We start from the raw sequence: 26332 nt of genomic DNA, 5'->3' as shown, positions 1-26332 counted from the left end.
TCAGTTAAAACTATTATAAACCTTCACATTCCACCCCAATTATATTCATCAAATAATTAAATGTAGCATGACCTCACAAAGTATTCTGGAAAACTGTAACATTTTCTGTAGAATAAGGAAATAAAATTATTTTTGTGAAAACAGCTAGGACACATTACTTTCTGAGGTATGAAAAATCACTTTTTCTTGAATTTTCATATTGTAAAAGAAGTGACAGTTCTTGAAGAGCTTGATTCACACTTAAAAGCATGTCATCAGCTTCCTCTTTTTTCACTGTTTACTGACAGTTGTCTCAAAACTGACCTGAGGATCTGGCAGCATAAATCCATCAGTAAGTTTGTAATAAACTATGGTGGAATCAGACTCCACTATGGCCAGAGTAAAAGACATTGGCAAATCTGGATCACCTTGCAATTTTCGAGATGCCTTCAAGATCTCCCTTATCCTGAAAATAAAGTCACAATACACTTAGGATTCATGCTAACTCAATTAATAATAAGGTCAAAGGCTGTAAAATCTTAAGGAGGTAGGCAATAACATTACATCCATAATGCTGACCCAGGAAACGTCTGAAGGCTCAAATATAAACATTTAAAGTTGTCTTCTCAGAGTTCCTGTTGTGGCTCAATGGGTTAAGAATCCAACTGGTATCCATGAGGATGTGGGTTTGATCCCTGGCCTAGCTCAGGTGGGTTAAGGATCCCGCGCTGTCATGAGCTGCAGTGTAGGTCGTAGATGCGGCTTGGACCTGGTGTTGCTGTGGCTGTAGTGCAGGCTGCCAGCTACAGCTCCAATTCAACCCCTAGGCCAGGAACTTCCACATGCCACTGGTGGGGCCCTAAGAAAATAAAAAATAAAAAATAAAAAAGTTATCTTCTCATACATAAAGAATCCTCAAAATACGGGCTATATCTACTAACTTCCAGCTCTTCTCTTACGTATTTACCCATCCTTCCTGATCAGCATAACTGAGAGAATCAAAATTGTACTTAGAAACTTACAGAATAGGACACTAACAGCGTTCAGTGTATCTAAATTAGACAAAAATCTTGGTTATTCATTTTCCAATTTTCCAACTTGGTATCTTACAGTGGGACAATCTGGTATTTAGGTTGGTTTGTTTTTTTCAGTGGACTGTAATAAACATTTCCCCATGCTTCTACATGGTGTTCATAATTACAGACTTTATATGGCTATATAATATTCTACTGACTCATAATTTACACAATCATTCCCCGATTGCTGTAAAGTTCTTTCAGGTTGTTTGTGGGAAAGAGGGTGCTAAAAAAGATAAGCTGTGATAATCACCTTTCTGCAGGTAATTATTTCTTTTTTCTCTTGGGTCTTTCCAAGTATCAGAATTATTAGATATGAATATAGATATTTTGTGGCTCTCAATATGCATTCTGCTACTTAATAAAAGCTAAAAGTACAGAGAGAATAAACTATTTTTTGTAAAAGTATACATCAAGCATCAATATTATAAAGGATTTCAGTTTGCCTGCTGTGGAAAAAAAATATACCAAACTCTAACATCTAGGTCTTCAAAGCACTATTAACTTTTGTTTACCACAAACTAAAAATCCTTATTACCTGCTCAACAAAGCCAGTATTCAATAATTTAGTACAATGTAACCTCCAGAGGAGTTTTCTTCAAAAGGCAAATAAAAAATGATCAGTTATTTTTTTCATTAAGCTAACCAATTTTCCAGGAATTGGAAAGAGATTAACTACTGTATTAACGTGCTATAACTGAATACATAAAATACTCAACACAATACTCTCTTTAGCATAAGTCTAACCTGTCCTCTTAAGTTCTACTCTCCTCCCTAAGTAAAAAGTTCTTATAGTCACTCTTCACCCATCCTATTAGCTACTGAATCTAAAAAGTATCTAAAAAGAAAAGGCTCTGTTTTGAAATACTCTTACTATCTATAGTAGTTAAAATTTTTTTAAAGCTGTAGTAGAGACAAGATTTTTAAAGTTATTTAAAACAGCAATAAATTTTTGGAAAAGCTGAAACTAAATTATTCTTGCTAAACTGTCATTTAATAACTGCATAATAAGTTACAAAGTGATAACTGGTTTGTTAAAACAGTCACAGAAGGCTGCTTACCTGCTACCGATCACTTACATTTACACCAGCATGTCATCATACAAGGAGAGAATCAGTTTCTAAGTTTGTTTCCTCACACTCAAACCATTTAGAAAATGACCTTGAAAGACAGTCAGCAGAGCATCATCCCTCTCAAGTCTTCCCTGTCACCTTTCCCCAGTTCTACAGAGAGGTACCTTACATAAACCCACACCACCTTGCATTTATACGTCTTCATCTAAGTGTCTGTTTTCCACTAGATCGCACACATTTTGAAGGTCAAAGTTTTTTAAAAAATGTGTTAGTGCTCAATATGGAGTAGAAAACTTGGGTAGAATGAATGATGTTTTTATGTGTTTGTTTTCTTTTTTTTTAAAGTATAGTTGATTTACAATGTTTTTTCAATTTCTGTCATAGAGCAAAGTGATTCAATCACACACAGATCCCTGTGCTGTACAGTAGGGCCCCATTGCCCATCCATTCCGAATACAATTTGCATCCAAAAACCCTAACTGCTCATCCATCCCACTCCCTCTGCCCCTGGAAACCACAAGTCTGCTCTCCTTGGCTGTGATCTGTTTCTGTTTTGTAGATACGATCATCTGTGCCATATTTCAGATTCCACAAGTAAGACACATCATGTGGTATTTGCCTTTTTCTTTCTGGTTTACTTCACTTAGTATGAGAAGCTCTATTTCCATTCCTGTTGCTGCAAATGGCACTAGTTCATCTTTCCTATGGCTGAGTAGTATTCCATTGTATATATGTACCACAATTTCTTAACTCATTCATCTCTCCGTGGACATTTAGGTTGTTTCCACGTCTTGGCTATTATGAATAGTGCTGCAATGAACACAGGAGTGCGTGTATCTTTTTCAATTAAAGTTTTGTCCAGATATATGCCCAGGAGTGGGATTTTTGGATCATATGGTAGTTCTATATTTAGTTTTCTGAGGTACTTCCATGCTGTTGTCCATAGTGGTTGTACCAATTTACATTCTCACCAATATTGAAGGAGGGTTCTCTTTTCTCCACACCCTTTACAGCATATGTTATTTGTTGACTTGTTAATGATGGCCATTCTGACTGGGGTGAGGTGGTACCTCATTGTAGTTTTGATTTGTACTTCTCTGATAATTAGTGATGTTTAACACTTTTTCATGTGCTTGTTGCCATTCATATGTCTTCTTTGGAGAATTGTCTATTTAGGTGTTCTGCCCATTTTTAAATTGGTTTTTTTGGTTTTCTGTTGTTGAGTTATATGAGTTGTTTGTATATTTTGAAGATTAGGCCCTTGTCTACTGCATCATTTGCAAAGACTTTCTTCCATTCTCTGGGTTCTCTTTTCATTTTTTTTAATGGTTTCCTTTGGTGTGCAAAAGCTTTTGAGTTTAATTTGGTCTCATTGATTTATTTGTGCCCTCACTGTCATTATTCTGGGAGGTGGATCAAACAAGATGTTGCTGTGATTTATGTCAAAGAGCATCCTGCCTGTTCTCCTCTAGGAGTTTTATACCAGCTGGACTTATATTTAGGTCTTTAATCCACTTTGAGTTTATTTTGTGTATGGTGTTAGTGTTCTATTTTCATTCTTTCACATGTTTCCAGTTTTCCCAGCACATTTATCGAAGAGTCTTTCTTTCTTCCACTGTATGTTTTTGCCTCCTCTGTCACAGATTAATTGTCATAGATTAGGTGCTTGGGTTTATTTCTGGGCTTTCTACCCTGTTCCATTGATCTATATTTCTGTTTTTGTGCCAGTACCATGTTGTTTTGATAACTGTAGCTTTGTAGTATTGTCTGAAATCAGGAAGCTTGATTTCTCCATGTTCATATTGCTTTTTCAATATTGCTTTGACTATTCAGGGACTCCGGTGTTTCCATACAAATCTTAAAATATACTATTCTAGTTCTGTGAAGAATGTCCTTGGTAATGTGACAGGGACTGCATTCAATCTGTAGATTCTCTAAGGTCGTATAGTCACTTTGATAATATTGGTTCTTCCAGTCCAAGAGCATGGTATATCTCTCCATCTGTTTGTGCTGTCTTTGATTTCTTTCATCAGCACCTTATAGTTTTCAGAGTATAGATCTTTTGTCTCTTTAGGTAGGTTTACTCCTAGGTATTTTATTCTTTCTGATGTGATGGTAAATGAGATGGTTTCTCTGATTTCTCTTTCTGATCTTTCACTGTTAGTATATAGAAATGCAAAGGATTTCTGTGTATTCATTTTGTAGCCTGCAATATCTGCAAAGAGTGATAGTTTTGCTTCTTCTTTTCCAATTTGGATTCCTTTTATTTCTTTTTCTTCTTTGATTGCCATGGCTAGGACTTCTGAAACCATACTGAATAACAGTGGATTCAACAATTTCAATGAAGTGTACATCCTTGTCTTGTTCCTGATCTTAGTGGAAATGTTTTCATTTTCACCATTGAGAATGATGTTAGCTGTGGGTTTCTCATATATGGTTTTAAATATGTTGAGGAAGGTTCCCTCTATGCCCACTTTCTGGAGAGTTTTTATCAGAACTGTGGAATTTTGTCAAAAGCCTTTTCTGTTCTATTGAGATGATCATACCGTTTTTATTTTTCAGTTTGTTGATGTGGTGTATCAGATGTATCAGTGATTGATTTGCAGGTATTGAAAAAATCCTTGCATTCCTGGGATAAATCCCACTTGATCATGGTGTATGATCCTTTTAATATATATTTAGATTTGGTTTCTAGTATCTTGTTGAGGATTTTTGCATCTATGTTTATCAGTGATATTGGTCTGTAATTTTTTTTGTGGTATCCTTGTCTGGTTTTTGGTATCAGTGTGATGGTGGCCACATAGAATGAGCTTGGGAGTGTTCCTTCCTCTGCTTTTTTGAAAGCATTTCAGAAGAACAGGTGTTAATTCTTCTATGAATGTTTGATAGAATTTACCTGTGTAGTCATCAGGTCCTGGACTTTTGATTTTTTTGGAAAGTTTTTCATCACATTTTCAATTTTGGTGCTTGTGTTCAAAGTTTCAATTTCTTCAAGGCTCAGTCTTGGTAGGTTCTTTGAAAGAGTCTGCCCATTTCTTCTAGGTTTTCAATTTTATTGGCATATAGTTGCTTAGAGTAGTCTCTTATGGTCCTTTGTATTTCTGTGGAGTCAGTTGTAATTTCTCCTTTTTTGTTTCTAATTTTATTGATTTGAGCCCTCTCCCTTTTTTCCTTGATGAGTCTGGCTAAGGGCTTATCAATTTTGTTGATCTTTTCAAAGAACCAACTTTTGGTTTCATTGATCTTCTCTATTGTTTTCTTTGTCTCTATTTCATTTGTTTCTTCCCTGATCTTTATGATTTCTTTCCTTCTGCTAATTTTGGGCTTTGTCTCTTCTTCCTTCTCCAGTTGTTTTAGGTCACTTATCTGAGCTTTTTCTTCTTTCCTGAGGTAAGATTCTATTGCCATAAACTTCTTTCTTACAACTGCTTTTGCTGTGTCCCATAGGTTTTAGGTTGTTGTATCTTTGTTGTCATTTGTCTCTAAGAACCATTTTTTTTTTTTTTTGTCTTTTTAGGGCTACATGTGCAGCATATGCAAGTTCCCAGGCCAGGAGACAAATTGGAGCTACAGCTGCCAGCCTAAGCCACAGCCATAGCAACACCAGATCCGAGCCATGTCTGCAACCTACACCATAGCTCACAGCAAGGCCAGATCCTTAAGCCACTGAGCGAGGCCAGGGATCAAATCTGCATCCTCATGGATACTAGTTGGGTTCATTTCCACTGAGCCACTACAGGAACTCCTCTAAGTTTCTTTTGATTCTCTCTTTGATTTCTCAGCAATCCATTGGCTGTTCGGTAGCATATTGTTTAGCTTCCAGGAATTTGTGTTTTATTGCCGTTTTTTTTTTTTTTTTTTTTTTGTAGTTGATTTCTAGTGTCATAGCATTGTGGTTGGAGGAAATGTATGAGATAATTTCAACTTTTTAAAATTTACCAAGGCTCAATCTGTGGCTCAAGATGTGATCTATCCTGGAAAATGTTCCATATGCACTCATATATGTGTATTTGGCTGCTTTGGGATGGAAAGTTCTATAAATATCAGCTAAATCTATCTGGTCTAGGGTGTTATTTCAGACCTGTGTTTCCTTGTTGATTCTCTGTCTGATCTTTCCCTTGATATAAGCAGGGTGTTAAGGTCCCCCACTAAAATTACACTGCTGTCAATTTCTCCTTTTATGGCTGTTAGCAGTTGCCCTATATATTAAGGTGCTCCTATGTTAGGTGCATATATATTTACAATTGTTAAGTCTTCTTGGATTGATTCTTGGATCACTATGTAGTGTCCTTTGTCTCTTGTGATTTTATTTTAAAGTCTATTTTGTCTGATGTGAGTATTGTTACTCCTGCTTTCCTTTGATTCCCATTTTCATGTTGTATATTCCATCCTCTCACTTTCAGTCTGTGTGTGTCCTTGGGTCTGAAGTGGGTCTCTTATAAACAGCATGTATATGGGTCTTATTTTGTATTCACTCAACCTGTGTGTCTTTTGGTTGGAGCATTTAGTCCATTTACATTAAGTGTAATTACAGATAGGTATTTATTGCCATTTTGTTAATTGCTTTGGATGTAACTTTGGATCTTTTTTTTTCTTCCTTCTTTTGTCTTCTCTTGATTTATTGACTCTCCTTATTGTTGAGTTTGGATTCCTGCTTCTTTCTTTCTTTTTTTTTTTTTTGTCTTTTTTAGGGCTGCACCCACAGCATATGGAAGTTCCCAGGCTAGGGGGTCAAATGGGAGCTACAGTTGCCAGCCTGTACCACAGACACAGCCATACGGCATCTAAGCTGCATCTCTGACCTACACCATAGCTCATGGTAACGCCGGATTCTTAACCCACTGAGCAAGGTCAGGGATCAAACCCTCAATCTTATGGTTCCTAGTCATATTCATTTCCACTGCGCCACAATGGGAACTCCTCAGTTCTTATTTTTGAATGCATTTTCAATGTTCTGCATTTGTCTTCTCTTCTCATGCCTTCTAGTTTTGATATCAATGATTCTTTTTAAATGCAGGTTTCAATATGGCTATACATAACTCTTTGGGTACATAAACTTTAAAAAATATTTCTGACAAACATTTGTCTAAAATTTACTATGCAATTCTATTACACTAAATGAAATTTAAACTAGTCTTAACAGTTGAGGATCATCATTTTGGGTACTTATAACTGCAGTTAACAGTGGAAGATGGTGTACCAAAGAATTCTCTAGAATTTAATTTTCTTCACAATATCTTATATTTGCTTTTCATTCATCAAAGCATTCAAATTGTTTTATCATTTGTCTCTATACTCGGGCTTGGGAAACTATGTTCACCTATTCTGCTATGGCCCATGAACAAGGTATAGTATTGACATCTTTAAATGGTACATATAAGAACCTACAGAATAGGCTCAATTTTGCCACTCTGTCCACAAAGCCCTTTAAGAAAAGGTTTGCTGACCCCTACTGTATGAAAGAAGTTAAGAATAAGAAATGTAAGACATGATCACTGAAGCAGTGTTTTTATTTTCAATATTATTTATTCAAAAGTCAGAGCAGAAGGAGGTTCCACTTCTAATTAGGATGTAGAACATCCTAAAGACCACCATTCCTATGATAACAGAGAAAATACTTTGTTTGGTTTTTAAAAAATGCCATTTTTCTTGAAAGCCATAAAGGGAGGTAAACACAAAGTGTTTAAAAGAACTAAATTCCAATGAGAAATGAGCCCTTCCTGGGTAAAGTGAGGCCAAGAGTCAGCCACTTCCATCCTTGATGGCAACTGTCAAGTCTGGGCAGATGGCTGGAGGAGTGAGCCAGTCATAGGCAAGCAACATCACTGGGACTAGGAGAAAACAGCACTACTCCTAAAAGCTGCACATGAACTCGTCTGGTGGATTAGAATCTGAAGGGATATCAATTCCTTCAGTTCCCCAATTCTCCCTCATGGAACTTCTGCTATGTTTAAGCAACAGCATGAAATGCTGAGGAAGGGACTAGAAAATGCAAGCAAGCTCTGATCACAAAGCCCTGCTGAAAAGAGAGGCCTAAGCCCTTTCTCAAGGCATCTGAAACCAGAAGAGAAAAGAGATAACTAAAGATGCAACTCAGCCATGACTCCTCTTGACTTCTCACTAGATTGACTAAATTTAGATTCTGACTCTACTTGCTAGATAGAGGAAAGGATGAGCTCTTTTGGGGTGAGGAGTAGTATCAACATCAGTCTCTTCTTCATACACAGTGTCTAGCATCCAGTGAAAAACTCTAAGGTATGTGAAGAAGCAGGAAAATATGTCTAATGACCAAGAACAAAAAGTCAGTAAAAGAAAACCTTCAGAAAACTAAAGTTGTTGAAAAACTTAGAAATGGGAATTAATAAAGTCTCTAATAACTATAATAAATGTTAGAGTATTGAGGAAAAAACACAGAAAAAAAATGGGTGACAAGATGAAAACTTTAAGGAAAACATGAAAATCCTAAAGAAAATGAACATTCTAGGATGTAAAAACAGATTTTCAAAGTGCTGATGAGGCTTAATGGTAGATTAGACACAGCAGAAGAAAGAATTTAGTGAACCTGAAAAGAGGTCACAAGAAACTTAACTGAAAAACAATGAGAAAAATAACTTTTAAATAAAACATCGGAGGCCTTAGGGGCAATATCAGTTTAACAAACACATAAATGGAATTTCAGAAGGAAAAAGAGAGAATGGTGTCTAAGTCCTTTTGGCTTGCCATAACAAAATACCACAGACTGGGCATCTTATAAATAATAGAAATTTATTTCTCAGGCTAGAAAGTCAAGATCAAGGCATCAGCATGGTCTCATTCTGGTGGAGGTCTTCTTCCTGGCTCGCAGCAAACACCTTCTCACTGTGTCCTCACATGGTGAAAGGGGCAAGAGATAGCTGTGAGGTCTCTTTTTAAGGCACTAATCCCATTTATGAGGGCTCCATTATCATGGCTTAAGCACCTCCAAAGGTCTCATCTCCTAATACCAGCATTTTGGGGGCTTAGGATTTCAACATGGGAAACATGGGGAGTACATTCAGACTACAGCAGTAGAGAAGAAATAGCAGAGATTTTTCCAAAGCTGTCATCTCTGAATGTAAAGCGTCTCGCTGACTCCCAGCATACAGTTGGATCTTGTTTTTACAGTCAGTCTTATAATATCTGTGCCTTGATTGGGGTGTTTTATCCATTCACATTTAAAATATTGATACTGCTAAATTTATATCTTCCATTTTGTTCTTTGTTTTCTATATGTCACGTGTCTTTTTTTGTTTCTCTGTTCCTCCTTTACTACCTTCTTTTGTATTAAATTGATATTTTTCTAGTACACCATTTTAATTTCTTTATGATTTTTTAACTATACAGTTGTAGAGTTAACCCCTGAACAACACAGGTTTGAACTATGAAGGTCCACTTATACATATTTTTTTTCAATAAAAATGCATTATAGTATACGTGAGCCCTGGTTGGTTGAATCTGCGAATGCAGAACTGCAGATACAGAAGACTGACTATAAAGTTATATGTGGGATTTTCAACTGTGCAAAGGATTGGCACCCCTAAACCTACACTGTTCAAGGGTCAACTACTTTTTCAAGTGATAGTTTAAAGATCACTCCATGCATCTTAATTTATCACAATTTACCTCTGATCAACACTAATTCAATTCTGAAACAAATTTATAAATTGCTCCAATATAACTTCATTCCTTTCTATGAGGTGGCATACATGAAAAGCTTTGCAAACTATAAAGTAGTCACTGGTTACGTTTTATTATATAGTATCTACTAGCTTTGCTACCTTGCAAATTGAGACATAACATTGTATCCACAACTTTTCTCTTAAAAAATAATTTCCACCTATGATGTATTGCATGATAATTACCTAGATTATTGTTCATATCAGAGATTCACTTTAGTGATATTTAGATGAAACAACCATAAATATTAATGAGAAATCTCATTACATAGCACTGATGGAAAGTAACACTCTGAAGCCACTGCAATACACATAACTTAAAAATAAGTTTCTTTAAATATCCCTAACTGGCAGAGTATGACAAAGATGAGACACAGATGGAAGGGGAAAAAAAACTATTAAGACAACTTGTACATATTTTCTTTTCCTCAGGATATGACATTATTTAAATCAGAAATGTACATGCGTACGTGCGTGTGCATGGTTTTTTTCCTAATGTAAACTGAGTGGGAACTCTAGCCCATATATTGAAATTTAGGATAGAAATTTCCATTTCATTCATATTTGTTTCCAGAGTTCTCTGGTATAAATAGCAAAACATTTTCAGACTTACTCAAAACATCCATGTGGGAAACCCTAACATTTGAAAATTAGCTCAGAGTTGTAAAGGGGGTATTGTCTTCAGAGTTGAGGGAAATCACTGTCAAAAATGAAATGGAAGTTCCCGTCTCAGAGCTCTGTTTATCCCACTTGGTAGTGTCGGGGGCTGGGGGGTGGAATTACCAATGAATCTTCTCATAATAACAGAGTAGAATAGTTTATCTGCCTCTCTTACTCAAAGCACACTTGAGACGTCTTACAAAGATTCTCGTTCAGGATCTCTTCTAGTCTATTTTTAACATTATGTTTAAAGTGATGCCATCATCTTTCCCTATTTGAGGTCTGTCTTACTTGTTTCCTTTACGAGATATTCATAAACTGGTAAAAATTTTACTTTGCCTTTAAGTCAACAGATTGAACTTTCTCAATATAACAACAACAACAAAAGGTTCCAAAGTTCTATTTTAAAAATCACACGTGATTGTAAAGATGCTGAGGACAATGAAGCATCGCTAAAATGCTACAGTCTCATTTAACCTCTGGTTTTAATTTAGAAGACACAGAACAAAGTTTCCTTATGTGCCTATTTTTTTAAAAGCTCAGTTCTTTGGAAAAATAGAGATGTTTCATCACACAAATCTAATAATTTGGATAAAGCCTTCTACAGTTTATATTTGATAGAAATCCACATATGTAAAAGATAACCTATATATTAATAAGAAGAATTTCAGGTTTTTGAGTTCAATATATTTCAAGAGAAAAGTCCCACCTAAAGAAAGAGATAAATCAGTAATAATCACAGTTGTTAATCAAGAGTAACAGAATTTGGAGTTCCCGTCGTGGCGCAGTGGTTAACGAATCCAACTAGGAACCAGGAGGTTGCGGGTTCGGTCCCTGCCCTTGCTCAGTGGGTTAACGATCCGGCATTGCCGTGAGCTGTGGTGTAGGTTGCAGACGCAGCTCGGATCCCGTGTTGCTGTGGCTCTGGCGTAGGCGGGTGGCTACAGCTCCAATTCAACCCCTAGCCTGGGAATCTCCATATGCCGCGGGAGTGGCCCAAGAAATAGCAACAACAACAACAACAACAAAAAGACAAAAGACAAAAAAAAAAAAAAAGAGTAACAGAATTTGATGTCTACAACAGGTTTTTCTTTCTTATAACTGTTAAGAGAGGAGCTTAGCATTCTGAAAACAAAGTGATTCCAAATTTTAACAAAGCTAACGTTATTTGGCTACTGCCCTTCCTCCAAGGTACTTAAATACTTTCCATAAGCCTTAGCATTTGTGTTTTTGTAACAACCCTACAACAGAGACTAAGTAACCTCTGGAGATACGCACAGAGGACAAGAAATTTGAAGACAACATTAAATTTAATTTCAAATGTTGTCAAACTAGAATGCATCATAGGTTAAAATTATTATTAATTTCAACTCACACAAAGCAATATCTCCTTCTGTCATTTTTAATGTGGCCAAACTGATAAATGCTGCAGCTGCATCAACAAAAGACATTAACTCCCCGATCTGCCTCATTATGATTTATTTAAACAACACACCATAATGCAACTGCGGAACACAATGCAAATTAAACTTGTGCCCAAGGAGCCTTATCCACTCACAGGCTCGATCCTGAACAAAGTTTCAAGAGTAATAGACCACCTCCTTTTGAATCATGCCAATGCCTTCCTAGGAAAAAATCAAGGCAGCTGAAGTCCCAGGGGGTTATTGAACAATTAGGTGCCTGTGTGGCTATTCACCCTGGTGGGAAGCCATTCTGCGAAAATAAACTGTAAGGGTTTTTTTGTTTGTTTGTTTTTGAGGGTAAGAAAAAAAAAATGCTATGCCAGTTGAAGGAAGCTGCCAGAACTGGGAGTTTTAACAGTAACAGATTTCCAACAGAGGTAGTCTGAGGACACACATCCTGATATGCAGGGAAGCCAAATGACAGGAATCATTTTCCTAGTTATTATTAGACTTCAGGCCTCATATAAAATAATAGCCATTAATTTGTAATAAAGAACATAATTCTGGAGAGAGGAAATATTTTTTGATGATAGGAAAATGGAGTATCCTTCAAAAAACATGTAACATTTCAGACTTAAGTCTCATAACTAAGAACATCTTTTAAAATGTTCTAAAGAAGGAACTAAATTGTTTCTAATAACTCTTTACTCCACCATTAATATAAGCCCTTCTCCTAAGGCACAAAGGAAAAAGAAGGGTTGAATGGTGAAGGGAGTGGTGGTACTGGCAGGGGAGGAAGATATGGGTGAAAAAGAATTTAACTAAAAGGTAAGGAAACTATTTATAGCACTGGCAGAGTGGCTCTTCAGACTTCTGACTGTTCTCTATCCTGGGAGGTATACAGTTATAGTTACAGGGTAAAGTGTGGTAATAAGCAGTGATAAACCTTGCAAGCAGATGAATTCTGAAGACATTCTAATTTCTTAGAAACTCTTGAAAGGCTGCTTGCAGCACATCTTTGTGTTCTTTAAGATATTATTCAGCAAGTCTCTGCTGCAGGAACTGAAGAGTTTAAGAGAATCATTCATTCATCCAACAAATACCTATTTAACACCAAACACAAGGCACCAGGCAAGGCACTGGGAAAAAGAACGAACACAACAAAGCTCCTGCTTCCATAGGGGATGTGGGGAGGAAAGAGAGTAAACAAACAAACAAACAAAAAAGCCCACTATACAATATACTGAGTAGCAATAAATGCAGTAAGTGTTATAAAGGAGGGCCACTTCATAGGTTGCATTAGTACAAGAGGTGAGATGACAGTAGCTTACACCAGAATGATGCAGTATAGCAGAAGTGGCGAGAAAAGGTCAGATTTTGGATATACTTTTAAGGGAGAACTGACAGATTTTGTTAACAAATTAATTTGGCAGTCTGAGAACTGGGTGGACTAAAACTAATAAGAGATTATAGCAAGGTTAATGTGTCAAGATCAATTGCTTTCCTGTACACCAGCACTGAACAACTGGAATTTCAAATAAAAAACACAACATTTACATTGGCATCAAAAAAGTGAAATGCTTAGGTATAAACCTAAAAAAATATATGTACAGGATCTATATAAGGAAAACTGTAAAACTCTGATGACAGAAATCATAGACGATCTGAATAAATGGAGAAACAGTCCATAATCATGGATTGGAAGGTTCAAATATTGTTAAGATGCCAATTCTTCTTATTGTGATCTATAAATTAAGCACAATCCCAAACAAAACCCTAGCAAGCTATTTTGTAGATACTGACAAACTGATTCTAAAGTTTACATGAAAAGGCAAAAGACCTAGAATAGCAACACTGAAAAATACCAAAGAAGAACAAAGTGAGAGTACTGACATGACCCATCTTACTTACTTTTAAGCTATAGTAATTAAGACTATGTGGTACTGACGAAGGAATAGACACACAGGTTAATGAACTAGAATTAGAGAGCCCAGAACTGACCCATATAAATATGGTCAACTGATCTTTGACAAAGGAGCAAAAACAATCCAATAGAGAAAGAATTGTTAACAAATGGTGCTGGACAACTGATGTCAATATGCAAAAAATAATGACTCTAGAGAGACATCTTACACCTCTCACAAAAATTAAACTCAAAATAGAACACAGACCTAAATGTAAAACAAAAAACTATAAAACCCAACTTTTAGAAGACAATACAGGAGAAAATTTAGGTGACTCTGCGTTTGGTGATGAACCTTTAGATACAACACCAAAAGCATGACTGTGAGAGAACAGCCCAAATAAAAAATGGACAAGGGATCCGAACAGATATCTCACTAAAGAAGATATACAGATGGCACATAGTAATATGAAAAGATGCTCAACATTATGAGGCATTAGGAAATAGCAAATTAATTAGGGGATGGACTAGGAGTTTGGGGTTAGTAGACGCAAACTATTGCATTTGGAGTGGATAAGCAATGAGATCTGCTGTATAGCACAGGGAACTATATCTAGTCACTTGTGATGGAACATGATGGAAAATAATGTGAGCAAAAGAATGTGAGACTGGGTCACTTTGCTGTACAGCAGAAATTGACAGAACATTGTAAATCAACTATAATAGAAAAATAAAAATCTTTCAAAAAAAAAAAAAAAACAATGAAACACTACTATGCATGAATTAGAGTAGCTAAAACTCAAAAAACCAACAGTACCAAGGTGGCAAGGATACTTACTGCTAGGTGAAAGAAGCCAATCTGAAAAGGCTACATACTGTATGATTTCAACTACTACTATTCTGGAAAAGGCAAAACTCCAGAAAAAGTTAAAAGTTCAGTGGCTTCCAGCAGTTCAGGGTAGGGGCAAAGGGATGCATATGTGAAGCACAGGGGATATTTAGGGCAGTCAAACTATCCTGCATGCAATGGTGGATATATGACAGCAGACATTTGTTAAAATCAATAGAACTGTGAATTCTAATGTAAACTTAATGGTATATCAATATCAGTTCATTAATTGTAACCAATGTACCATACTAAGGCAAGACGATAAACTAATAAATACTGCACTGGACTAAAGCCTTCATGGGAAATCTCTGGACTATCTGCTCAATTTTTCCATAAATCTAAAATTGTTCTAAAAAATAGAGAGAAATAGGAGCTATCTATCTCCAAGATTTTTGGCCTGAGCTTCAGAATGAAGAGTTGCTATTTACCGAAAGAAGGAGCAGTTAGAGGGCAAATCAAGAGATCTTTCTGGACGTGGCAATTTGAGATGACTTTTAGGTCTCAGTGGCGCTGTCAAGTAGATAGTTAAACATGAGTCTCAGGTTCATAGAAGAGGCAGAGATAAGTTTGGGAGTCATGAGTATGTCAATGATATTTAAAACCATGGAACCAGACAAAGACGCCCAGAAGTGAGTCCAAAGAAAAGCTCAGAGGCCTAAGCCCTAGAATACTTTAACCTTTAGAGGTCAGAAACTTGAAAAGATTCTGCAAATGAAGCTACGAAATGGCAAGAGATGGAGCTACTTAATCTCCTCAAATCCCTCATTATGCTTTTGCACTAATAGCTGGTCATTTGTTAAATCCTCACGGATTTGTGTATTTTTTATCTTTAGAGAAAAAGGAAACAACCATAACTCCTAATATTCTGATTCAAATAATTTTCACACCTTTGTTTCAGGATATACCAGCATCTCCCAAAGACCCTGAGGTGGAAAAACTCTTGATCTAGCTTTCTCTTATCTTTGTATTCCTTAATCCATTCAGCCTCTCAATCTATTGCTTACCAGGAGGATGGTTACTTTTTCATATTTTCTATCTCTATCTCTCCTTCCCTCCCCTCCTTCTCCCATTGCCACCTCTCTCTCTCTCTCTCTCTCTCTCTCTCTCTCTCGCTCGCGCACACACACACACACACACACACACACACACATGCACAATCCAAGTGCTTTCTCACCAGCTGCAGGCATGCTCTCCCTTTGTTATTACTAATACTCAGCTTTAAGAAACCATTTGCAATTTTCATGCTCTCTCAGCCCTCAATATCTTGTTCATGTGATTACCTGTCAAGAACATCCATTTCCAGCCCCATTCTACCTGGAACGCCTACACATATTTCAAACACCCTGTCCTGCAGGAAATCTTCCTGGACATCCTCCTCCCTTACCACCACAGAGCTTCTATCTCCTGAGATAGGCTGGGACCTGGGAACTGGGACCCTTTGTTGCAGTGCTTGCCCCTGGACAAATGTCTCCTTGAGAAACAAAACACCAGGAATCTATATGGGATTAAAAATAACTGTGTGCATATGCAGTTGGGGTAAATTATGGACAACAAAATACAAAAAAGACCAAAAAGCCCAACTGCCACTTCTGAAAAGCCAGGAGTAAAAGTAGGGTACTGTGCATGCCCCTGCACAGGACGCCACCAAAGGGCTGGGCAAACCACCTAAACCACCCCTTCTGGCCCAACTCCTGGACCTGCCCCTACCCTCACCCCATGTAAGGAACCAGCTCATCACCCCCTGGAGAGCAAGCAAGGGAACCTACTTGTTTTCATTCTTCCCTGCTAGAGCAGGGGCACCAAATGAAGCCTTGCTTGAATTTCTCTCTGGCCTCTTATCAATTTCTACTGATTAAGGAAGGCCAAGAACCCTGGTCAGTAATATTCCCTCTGCAGTTTTCCTCAGTACCCTACACACATCTCTCATTATGTTCATCATAGTGGCTATAAATGTCTTGTCATCTCAACTCTAGACTGTAAGCATCTTGTGAAGTCTTGTACCCCTTGAGTCCAGCACACAACAGGAGCCTAATAAATGAATGAGCAATCTAGAAAATGCTGGAATAATATGCACTTTACTTTCTTATCCTTACCCCCAAACCAAAACATGCTTTTATTTTGCCTCTAGATAGTCTATATTATACTATTCATTTATATTTATTGTATTTAATGCTTAAAGAAAAAGTATAATTATATACATTCATAGTATTTTTACTGATTGTAATATTATTTTAGTGTAAGAACAATAAATAAAATTTTAATTTTCCCTACACATTTCTTTTGTTCTTCTTTTTTTTTTTTAATTTTGTCCTTTTAGGGCTGCACCTGAGACACATGGAGGTTCCCAGGCTAGGGGTCTGATCAGAGCTGTTGCTGCCGGCCTACGACAGAGCCACGGCAATGCCAGATCCTTAATCCACGGAGCAAGGCCAGGGATCAAACCCACAACCTCATGGATCCTAGTCGGATTTGTTTCCACTGCGCCACAAAGGGAACTCCCTTCCCTACACATTTCAGTATTTTAGAATATGGGTTATTTTTCTTTTCCCCATAAAAACACTTGTACAATGAATTTAAAAATAAACAATTGATCCATTTTTATTTTCTGGGTTACTGCTTTAACACAAACAGCTAATAAAATATTTTTTAAAACAATCATGTCCTTTAAAAAAGAAAAATTACTACTTACGGTCTTTGAAAACTATATTTAAAAGCTACATTAACTTTGACAAGAAAAAAATGACTGCAGCTCATTTGACTGAATGTAGGAATAAGGGCGCATGAATTCTTTTGAAACATTGAAAACCTTGACAGCAATGTTGTAGGAAACAAGTTAACATGGTTTATAAGCTAGTCAGTTTTTTAAATCACTGGCTAGAACTCCTAACTTTGGCTCTAACACTCATTTCTAAGCATTATGGATTGTTTTTACTTTAAAGCATAAAGTGTACAAGAATCCTGCCAAAAGAAATGTGATCAAACCAAATGACAAAGTTCTTAGACTTTTAGCCTTACGGCTGTTGAACTAGCAGATGACCAATCTGGTGTATGGGATGTTGCAGCCTTTCTTCTAAATGTATGGAGTAATAGTCAGACTGGAAGATGCTAGAAAAGAGAACATTTAGTAAAACTGTCTCTCACATATATTGGCTGAAGTTACCCATTTTAATGAGAGGTTATCAATCATCATAAATCCAAAGAAATGCCACTCATTTGTGGGAGTGGGAGGAGAAAATAGTCACTGGAGTCGCTCTCTCCTCACATAAGCTGTCCACTATCCTTCTCTGGCACTGAGAGAAGAGAGCCAGTTATAATCCAGCCAGGTTTCAAGGATGAATGATTCACTGGCATTAAGAAGCAAGGGACTATGGTTCTTTGTAACAAAGGAGATTTATAGAACACTTCCAAAAAATAGTATATTAACCGTCCCTAGATCTCATAATTGTACAAAACCCTTTGCTCAGCCTTTATTTTTATTTTTATTTTTTTAGGCAGTGTTTAAATGTCTTTTTTTTATTTTATTTATTTTTTATTACTCAATGAATTTATTACATTTGTAGTTGTACAATGATCATCACAATCCAATTTTATAGGATTTCCATCCCACAACCCTTTGCTCAGCTTTAAAAAAAAAAAAACAAAAGAAAACTTATGTATAAAAACAGATAAGCTAAAAATATGGCAGCAGGGATTTGTTTTCAGCGTATCTCTCATATTTTACCAAAGAAACTAAATTAACACTGAAATTGGAAGACAACCTAAGTTCTACCAGGAAAAAACAAAACAAAACAAAACAAAAAAACCAAACTGGTGGTTAAAACCAGAAAAATATTTTTTCCCCTCACAGTTTGCTATGGGCCCTTGTGTTAGTGTCCTATGTTATTTTCCTACATACAACTACCTACAATACTATTACATAAGCCTGTAATACTATTATCTTAAGTTTAAGCTAATTGAGCTATCTGAACATATATTTGACTTCACTGGCTACCTTAGCTCTGGAAAAAGCCCCTGGCTTTCATCAGGATTCCTCTGGTTGTCTCGTCTTTAAATTCATCGGATCTCCCTGACCTCTATGAATGTATTAATATGATTCTACACCTTTGCAAAACCTGAGGAAACTGTAGTCCCCAACTCTACGGTCACTGACTAAAACTGCTGCATGGATTCTTAGATTTGCTTCAGTAAGAAACAATCTAGAGGGAGTTCCTGTCGTGGCTCAGTGGTTAACGAATCCGACTAGGAACCATGAGGTTGCGGGTTTGATCCCTGGCCTTGCTCAGTGGGTTAAGGATCCCGTGTTGCCGTGAGCTGTGGTGTAGGTTGCAGACACGGTTTGGATCCCGCATTACTGTGGCTCTGGCGTAGGCCAGCGGCTACAGCTCTGATTAGACCCCTAGCCTGGGAACCTCCATATGCTGCAGGAGTGGCTCTAGAAATGGCAAAAAGACAAAATAAAGGAAAAAAAAAAGAGAAAAAAATCTAGAGTACTTCCCACATGCATTTACCATCCAAATACACAACTTCCTGTAGTATTTTAAATGTAAACTAAAGATTATTTTACATTAGCTTGGGGAATTATTTTTAAATGAAGATAAGAGTTGTGTCCTTCCCTTCAAGAAGCACAAACAACTTCATACTCCATCAGCGTAATTTTCCCACTATCTACCAGATATGGGCATTTTACCAATTCTCTTCTCCCACTGGAGATCAGCAATTAGTATTAAATCAATATTTTCACAAGAGACTAGTATACACAAGACCTTCTGAAACTTGAAAAATACGCCAAAGTGTTTTAACTATGAGCAAATATTATGTATAACTGCTTTACAGAAAATACCAGTTACAAACTGTACTTTGCTCAAAGTAAAGCATTCAGTCACTGCTATTCAAATACACATGTGCTCTGCAACAGAATCTGTCTAAACTCTTTCCAGAAACTATGCACATAAAACACCAAGTCCACAGCCTGGGAAAATAGGTAGGAAATGGATACAAAAACTGCTTGGGCATTCTTAGAAATTCACACAAATACAGCATTACATGTTGCCCAGCACTGTCACCTTTGAAGGAGTCACCAAATACATATATACCATAAAATAAATAATGGAAAGAATAAGCCATGCAAATATATATGCCACTCAGTAGTCAAGCAGCAAGATAGCTACTTCTGTAGTTTTAAGGGCTGCCATGAGGCTAGCACTGGGCAAATATTTTAGAACCAAGTTGTAGTTTATTATGTAAATGATAGAGTGTGGTCAAGTTTTGCAAACAACAGGCTCCAAAACTTGAGACTTCTATAAAAAGACAGCTATCATGCCTTATGTGCAATATGCCCTTTATAAATAATGTGAAATGGCACCTGCAGCACCTGCCAACTCCTCTGGTTCTCAGGCTTTGTAGACTCTCCAGATTCCCTAGTAATAAAAATGTCATGTCTGAGGAATACAGGACATTAAAAAAAAAAAAAAAGCACTATAATCAAGCAACTAAGCAATACCGTCCAGGATAGTGATTTACAGCTGGCAGGCTCAGGTTGGTTGTGCAGTGTATAGCAAGTAGTTTGTTTCTAACAATAAAGCATCGAAGTCGGCAGGTTATATTTTAATGTAAAAGTAATATTCCCCATAATACACGACATTCTCATCTACTCACATTCTACTGTGCTTTCTTCTTCTTTTTTTTTTTTTTAAGGGCCGCCCCCTTTAAGGGCACATGGAGGTTCCCAGGCCAGGGGTTCAGTCAGAGCTGTAGCCACCCGCCTACGCCACAGCCACAGCAATGCCAGATCCAAGCCGCGTCTGTGACCTACACCACGGCTCACAGCAACGCCGGATTCTTAAACCACTGAATGAGGCCAGGGATCTAACCCACAACCTCATGGTTCCTCGTCGGATTCGTTTCTGCTGCACCATGACGGGAACTCCTCCTGTGCTTTCTTGAGTAAGAGTCACAGGGGGAAAGTTAGCACTAAGAGGTCCTGGGAACAATGTATGAACCAAAGCCCGACTGTATCTACACAGCAGTTCAAGGGGAATGGACCAGAGTCATGGGTCAGAACAACAATAACAAAGGTTAAAACCACCAGTAAAAGCTAGCCATGAAGCATCAGTAGCTATTAAGATCATACAGAGAGGTAGCCAGAAATTATACGCCTCCTAATAAAAAAACAGGCTACCAGCTATAGTCTTACTAATGTGATCAAAGTGCATCTAATTAAGCAGCCGGTTCCTGCTGCCAATTCGTAGAAAATAAAGCCGGGGAAACATGTTGAAATGTACCATGAGCAGGTAAAGGACAAACCTGGACTGTGGGAGAGTGTGCAGGTCAAAAAGCCCAGGTTGTTTAACAGAAAAATTACAAGGAAAGGAGAATAGAGGATAGAACCCACAGATCAGGTGTCAATAAACTACTGGTCTATGGGCCAAATCTGGACTGCCCTCTATTTAGTAAATCAAGTTATAGGAACACGGCCACATCCATGTTTCCCTATTTATTGTCTAGGGCTGTTTTCACTCTAACATGGCAAAGGAGTTGCAAAAGAGACCACATGATCTGCAAGCCTCAAAACATTTACTACTTAAGGCTTTATGGAAAGAGTTTTCTGGCCTCTACTGTAGATTAACAGAGATTTACAAGACAGAATGAAAAGCTTTTTTTTTTTTTTTTTTTTTTTTTTTTTGCTTTTTTAGGGCCGCTCTGTGGGCATATGGATGTTTCCAGGCTAGGGGTTGAATTGGAGCTACAGCTACTGGCTTACATCACAGCCACAGCAATGTGGGATCTGAGTCACATCTGAGACCTACACCACAGCTCACAGCAATGCCGGATCCCTAACCCACGGAGTGAGGCTAGGGATCGAACCCACATCCTCATGGATACTAGTTGGATTCGTTTCCACTGTGCCACAATGGGAACTCTCCAAAGATATTTTTAATGGGCAAAATTTAGGAGATGCAAATAAAGCAGTACTTTATTTGTAGATAAGTTGATTTTAAAAGGTATATTAAAAGTAAAAGGATATCATATGCCTCCTAATAAAGAATAGACCACCAGCTAGTCTTACTAATGTGATCAAATTGAATGTAATCAAGTCCCTGGTTCCAGCTGCCAACTGGCAGAAAATACAGACGAGAGGAAAATGTGGAACGGCATCATGAGTATACCATACAATAGTAGAGCCAAAACAAAAAGGAGTAAAAGAAGAATAAGGTTGGAGAACTTACACTGCCTCATTTCAGATCTTTCTATAAAGATTTCTCTAGAGCTACAGGCATCAAAACAGTTTGGTACTGATCAACAGTACAGACTAGAGAGTCCAGAAATAGTCCACACATATGATCAACTGAGGTCTCAGAAATTCAATGGCGTCTTTTCAATAAATGGTGCTGGAACAATGGGACAGGCATTTGCAAAAAGAAAATAAGAAAATAAAAACGTTAAAAAAAAAGGGGGGGGGGATTCTCATCATGGCTCAGCGGTTAACAAACCCACCTAGGATCTATGAGAATGCAGTTTGATCCCTGAACTCGCTCAGTGGGTTAGGGATCCATCGCTGCCGTGAGCTGTGGGGTGGGTCGCAGATGAGGCTAGGATCCCGTGTTGCTGTGGCTGTGCTGTAGGCTGGCAGCTGTAGCTCTGATTTAACCCCTAGCCTGGGAACCATCATATGCTGTGGGTGTGATGCTAAAAAAGCAAAAAAAAAAAAGGGGGGGGTAGTTCCTGTTATATCTCAACAGAAACGAATCTGATTAGCATCCATGAAGAGTAGGTTCGATTCCTGGTCTTGCTCAATGGGTTAAGGTCTTGCTCAGCAGCTGTAGCTCTGATTCAACCCCTAGCCTGGGAACCTCCATATGCTGCAGGTGCAGCCCTAAAATACCAAAAAAAAAAAAAAAAAATGACCCTTAGCTCTCACCATATACAATTCAATTCAAAATCAATTATAAACCTAAAAGTAAAAACTTAGACTATAGAAGTTCCTGTCGTGGTGCAGTGGTTAACAAATCCGACTAGGAACCAGGAGGTTGTGGGTTCGGTCCCTGCCCTTGCTCAGTGGGTTAACAATCTGGCGTTGCCGTAAGCTCTGGTGTAGGTTGCAGACACGGCTCGGATCCCGCGTTGCTGTGGCTCTGATGTAGGCCAGTGGCTACAGCTCCAATTCGACCCCTAGCCTGGGAACCTCCATATGCTCCAGGAGCAGCCCAAAGAAACAGCAAAAAGAAAAAAACAAACAAACAAACAAAAACTTAGACTATAAAACTTCTGAAAGAAAACATATAAGAGAATTTTATGTCTATAGGGTCACCAAACATTTCTCACACAGAGCACAAAAGCTACAGACTGTAGAAGAAAAAAAATGATATAACGTGTATCAATCAAAATTGAAAACTGCCGTTCTTATAAGGAAATTAAGAAAACAAAAAGACAAGCCACAGACTGGGAGAAAGTATTTCCCAAAAAATATATTTGATAAAGGAATTGTACCCAAAACACATAAAGAGCTCTTATAACTTATTAAGAACACAAACAGTACAATCTCTACAATATAGGCAATAGATTTGAACTAAGATTTGATCAAAGAAGAGGTATGAGTGACAAATAAATACCTGAAAAGATGCTCAACATAATTGGTCATCAGGGACTAATGCAAATTTAAAATCACAAGAGCTACTTCAACAAACCTAACTGAATCACTAAAATTAAACTGATAATTCAAAATGCTGCTGAGGATTGGAACTCTCATACACTGGAGCTCTCACACACTGCTAGACAGAAGAGCACAACCACTTTGGAAAGCAGTCTGGCAGTTTCTTATAACGTTAAAAATGCATGTACCATATGAGCTAGCAATTCAGTAATCTGTTCATGAGAATTGAAAGTATGTCTACACAAAGACCTGGATGAGACTGTTCATAGAGGTTTCATTCATAAAAGCCAACAAACTAGAAACAACCCAAATATCCAACAACTGGCAAATGGATAAGCAAACTGGCACATCCATACAATGAAAAACTATTCAGCAATAAAAAGGGAACTATTAATGACATGTGCAACAACATGGAAGAAGTGCCAAACCATTATGCAATGTGATAGGGGTATGACCCAAAAGGCAATGATTCTATTTCTATGACATTCTAGAAAATACAAAACTACAGGAATTGCTGACAAAATAGCATGACAGAAGTTTCTGAGTTGTAATATTGGTTACATGAATATACACATTAAGATTGGATATTATAATCCATACAATATAGATTATAGATCTGCATACCTAACACGAGTGATTTTTACTATACATAAATTTTACCTCAAAAGCCTGATTTTCTTTTTAAAAATGGCCACAACTAAACTACAGAGAAACACAGGAAGTTATTACTATAAAAGAGTAATGGTTACTTTTGTGGGGAAGAAAAAGCTTTATGCTTGGGACAGGACACATGGAAGGGGTTCTGGGATGGCTGGAAAAGTTATTATTTCTTGACTTGGTGGTTACGAGTGTTCAAGACTTTGCCTTATAACTCTATACATTTCTATTGTGTGGTTTTCTGTACCTGGTTTTATTTTACAATAAAAGATTTAAAAACCACCAACAGGAGTTCCTGTCGTGGCGCAGTGGTTAACGAATCCGACTAGGAACCATGAGGTTGCGGGTTCGGTCCCTGCCCTTGCTCAGTGGGTTAACGATCCGGCGTTGCCGTGAGCTGTGGTGTAGTTGCAGACACGGCTCGGATCCCGCGTTGCTGTGGCTCTGGCTTAGGCTGGGGGCTACAGCTCCAATTCAACCCCTAGCCTGGGAACCTCCATATGCTGTGGGAGCGGCCCAAAGAACTAGCAAAAAAGACAAAAAAAAAAAAAAAAAACTTTTAAAAAAATTAAAAAATTAAAAAAATAAATAAAAACCACCAGCAAAGTAGAAAGAACTCTAATAGCTACGACACTTTGTTTTCTACTATAAGATCTTTCACTCAATCCTTTATTATCTTTTGAAAACTGAAGAACACAATTAAAATACATTTTTAATCTCAGCTTTTTTATATGTGAAATCAGGATAAAACAAGACCCCTATATACCACTAAGGATTTAGAGCAGACACTTGTCAATGTACTTTGAAATACTGCAACATTCTCTACAAATGCAAAATACCCTTATAACCACATGGAATAACCTACAGCATCACCGCCCTGATTAAAGTCCTTCAACGACACCATTCATGTAGCAGGAATTTTTAGAGTTAGTTCTGGAAATCTAGGACTCAACAGATACGCTTCAGGGGCAGGGACTCATGTATATTGTAGACTGCCTTGCACAAGGGTGTCTGGTACAAGTCCACCTGAAATCTGGTTTATGCTGCTTTTGCCAAACCTTGGATTCTGGTGAAGAGACTTTCTTTGTATGTCCAGAGGGAGTACCTTTCTCTAACTCATTCGAAGGCACTTTATGAGCTAGCTATACCCCCCCAAATTCATGCCTTCTTTTTGTCAAACAGTAACAATGTAAACTGTCTGAAAAGCTTTTGCATCAAGATAAAACACAAACAAGCATATCTTACATTTGTATTTCCCTGATTATAAATGGACCTGAGCCTTTAAGTTCCTCGCCTGTGAGCTGCCTGTTTATATTCTTTGCCCATATTTTTCAATTGGGTTGTTTTTCCCTTGAGTCACAGGAGGTATTTACACATTCTGAATTAATCTGTCAGCCAAATGTCAATAAATCTCCTAACTGTGGAAACTTACATTTTGTCAAAGGGACCATAAACTGACAACCCTCTAGCAAGTAAGTTAGTAATGCCCAATAAAGACAAAGATGTCAGTGCTGTATGTCCCAGCCATTTCACCTCTAGGCTTCTACCTTAGAGAAACTCTCACACGTGAGAACAGAGATGTACTCACAGGGTATTCATTACGGTACAATTTATAACAGCAAAAGAAGTGAAACGGGTGATGGCCTTCATGACACAGGTAGCCCTTTCCAGCTCATTTCCCATGCTCCTCATCTTTTCTCGTGAGCTCTACACATTCGCTTGTTCCTTTGGAGCCTTAACCAATGCCACTGAGCACCTACTCTAGCTTCCATGCTACACAGGCAGGCATGCTGAACTAACTACTTGCACTTGTCCTACTAAAATATGGTCTGTTAGCACCTTTGGGAGGCTTTCCCTGTCCTCCTTCTGGGTCTTGACACAACATTGTGTAAAGTACTTATCAGGACTCCATTATTCTTGTTATTCACCACCTAGCAATAAAATAAATGGTGGTAGTCCCAAACTACAGTTAATTAAATCTCTAAACAAAGGACAATTCTGTTTCTACTATATCTCATCTAACAATTACCAAACAATGAAATAAAAATTTATTTTCCAAGCCAATATATAGTGCTAGGACATTACTTTCAAGAGGATGTCTTAAATACCATATGATCTCACGCATACGTGGAATCATTTTAAAAAAAAAGTTAATAGATATAGAGAATAGATTGGAATCGACTGGTAGATTGGTAGTTGCCAAAGGCAGTGGGTAAAATGGATGAAAGGAGTCAAAAGATAAAAACTTCCAGTTATAAAATAAATAAGTCAAGGGAATTCAATGTACAGCATGATGAGTATAGTTAATTCTGTATTGCATGTTTGAAAGTGGCTAAGAAAGTAAATCT

The 26332-nt window shown here is 37.5% G+C and overlaps 1 protein-coding gene across 4 annotated transcripts in view; it reads right to left on the bottom strand.

The window, feature by feature from the left end:
* The window catches only part of TSEN15 (tRNA splicing endonuclease subunit 15), a 96693-nt gene that overhangs the window by 60718 nt on the left and 9643 nt on the right, over positions 1-26332 (bottom strand). For 2 of the 4 annotated variants that reach the window (XR_002335967.1, XM_013979927.2), the window contains one exon: positions 304-445. The exons of the other annotated variants lie outside the window; for them this stretch is intronic. Coding sequence is in view for 1 of the 2 variants with exons in the window: in XM_013979927.2 (XP_013835381.2) it covers positions 304-445 (142 nt within the window). In the remaining variant the exon portion in view is untranslated. The remainder of the gene's footprint in view (positions 1-303; positions 446-26332) is intronic. 4 annotated transcript variants of the gene reach the window in all.

This window comes from Sus scrofa, chromosome 9, assembly GCF_000003025.6.
Source record: "Sus scrofa isolate TJ Tabasco breed Duroc chromosome 9, Sscrofa11.1, whole genome shotgun sequence".
Lineage (NCBI taxonomy): Eukaryota > Metazoa > Chordata > Mammalia > Artiodactyla > Suidae > Sus > Sus scrofa.
The sequence above is the reverse complement of the archived record's forward strand: the minus strand, read 5'-3'. Positions and strand labels throughout refer to the sequence as shown.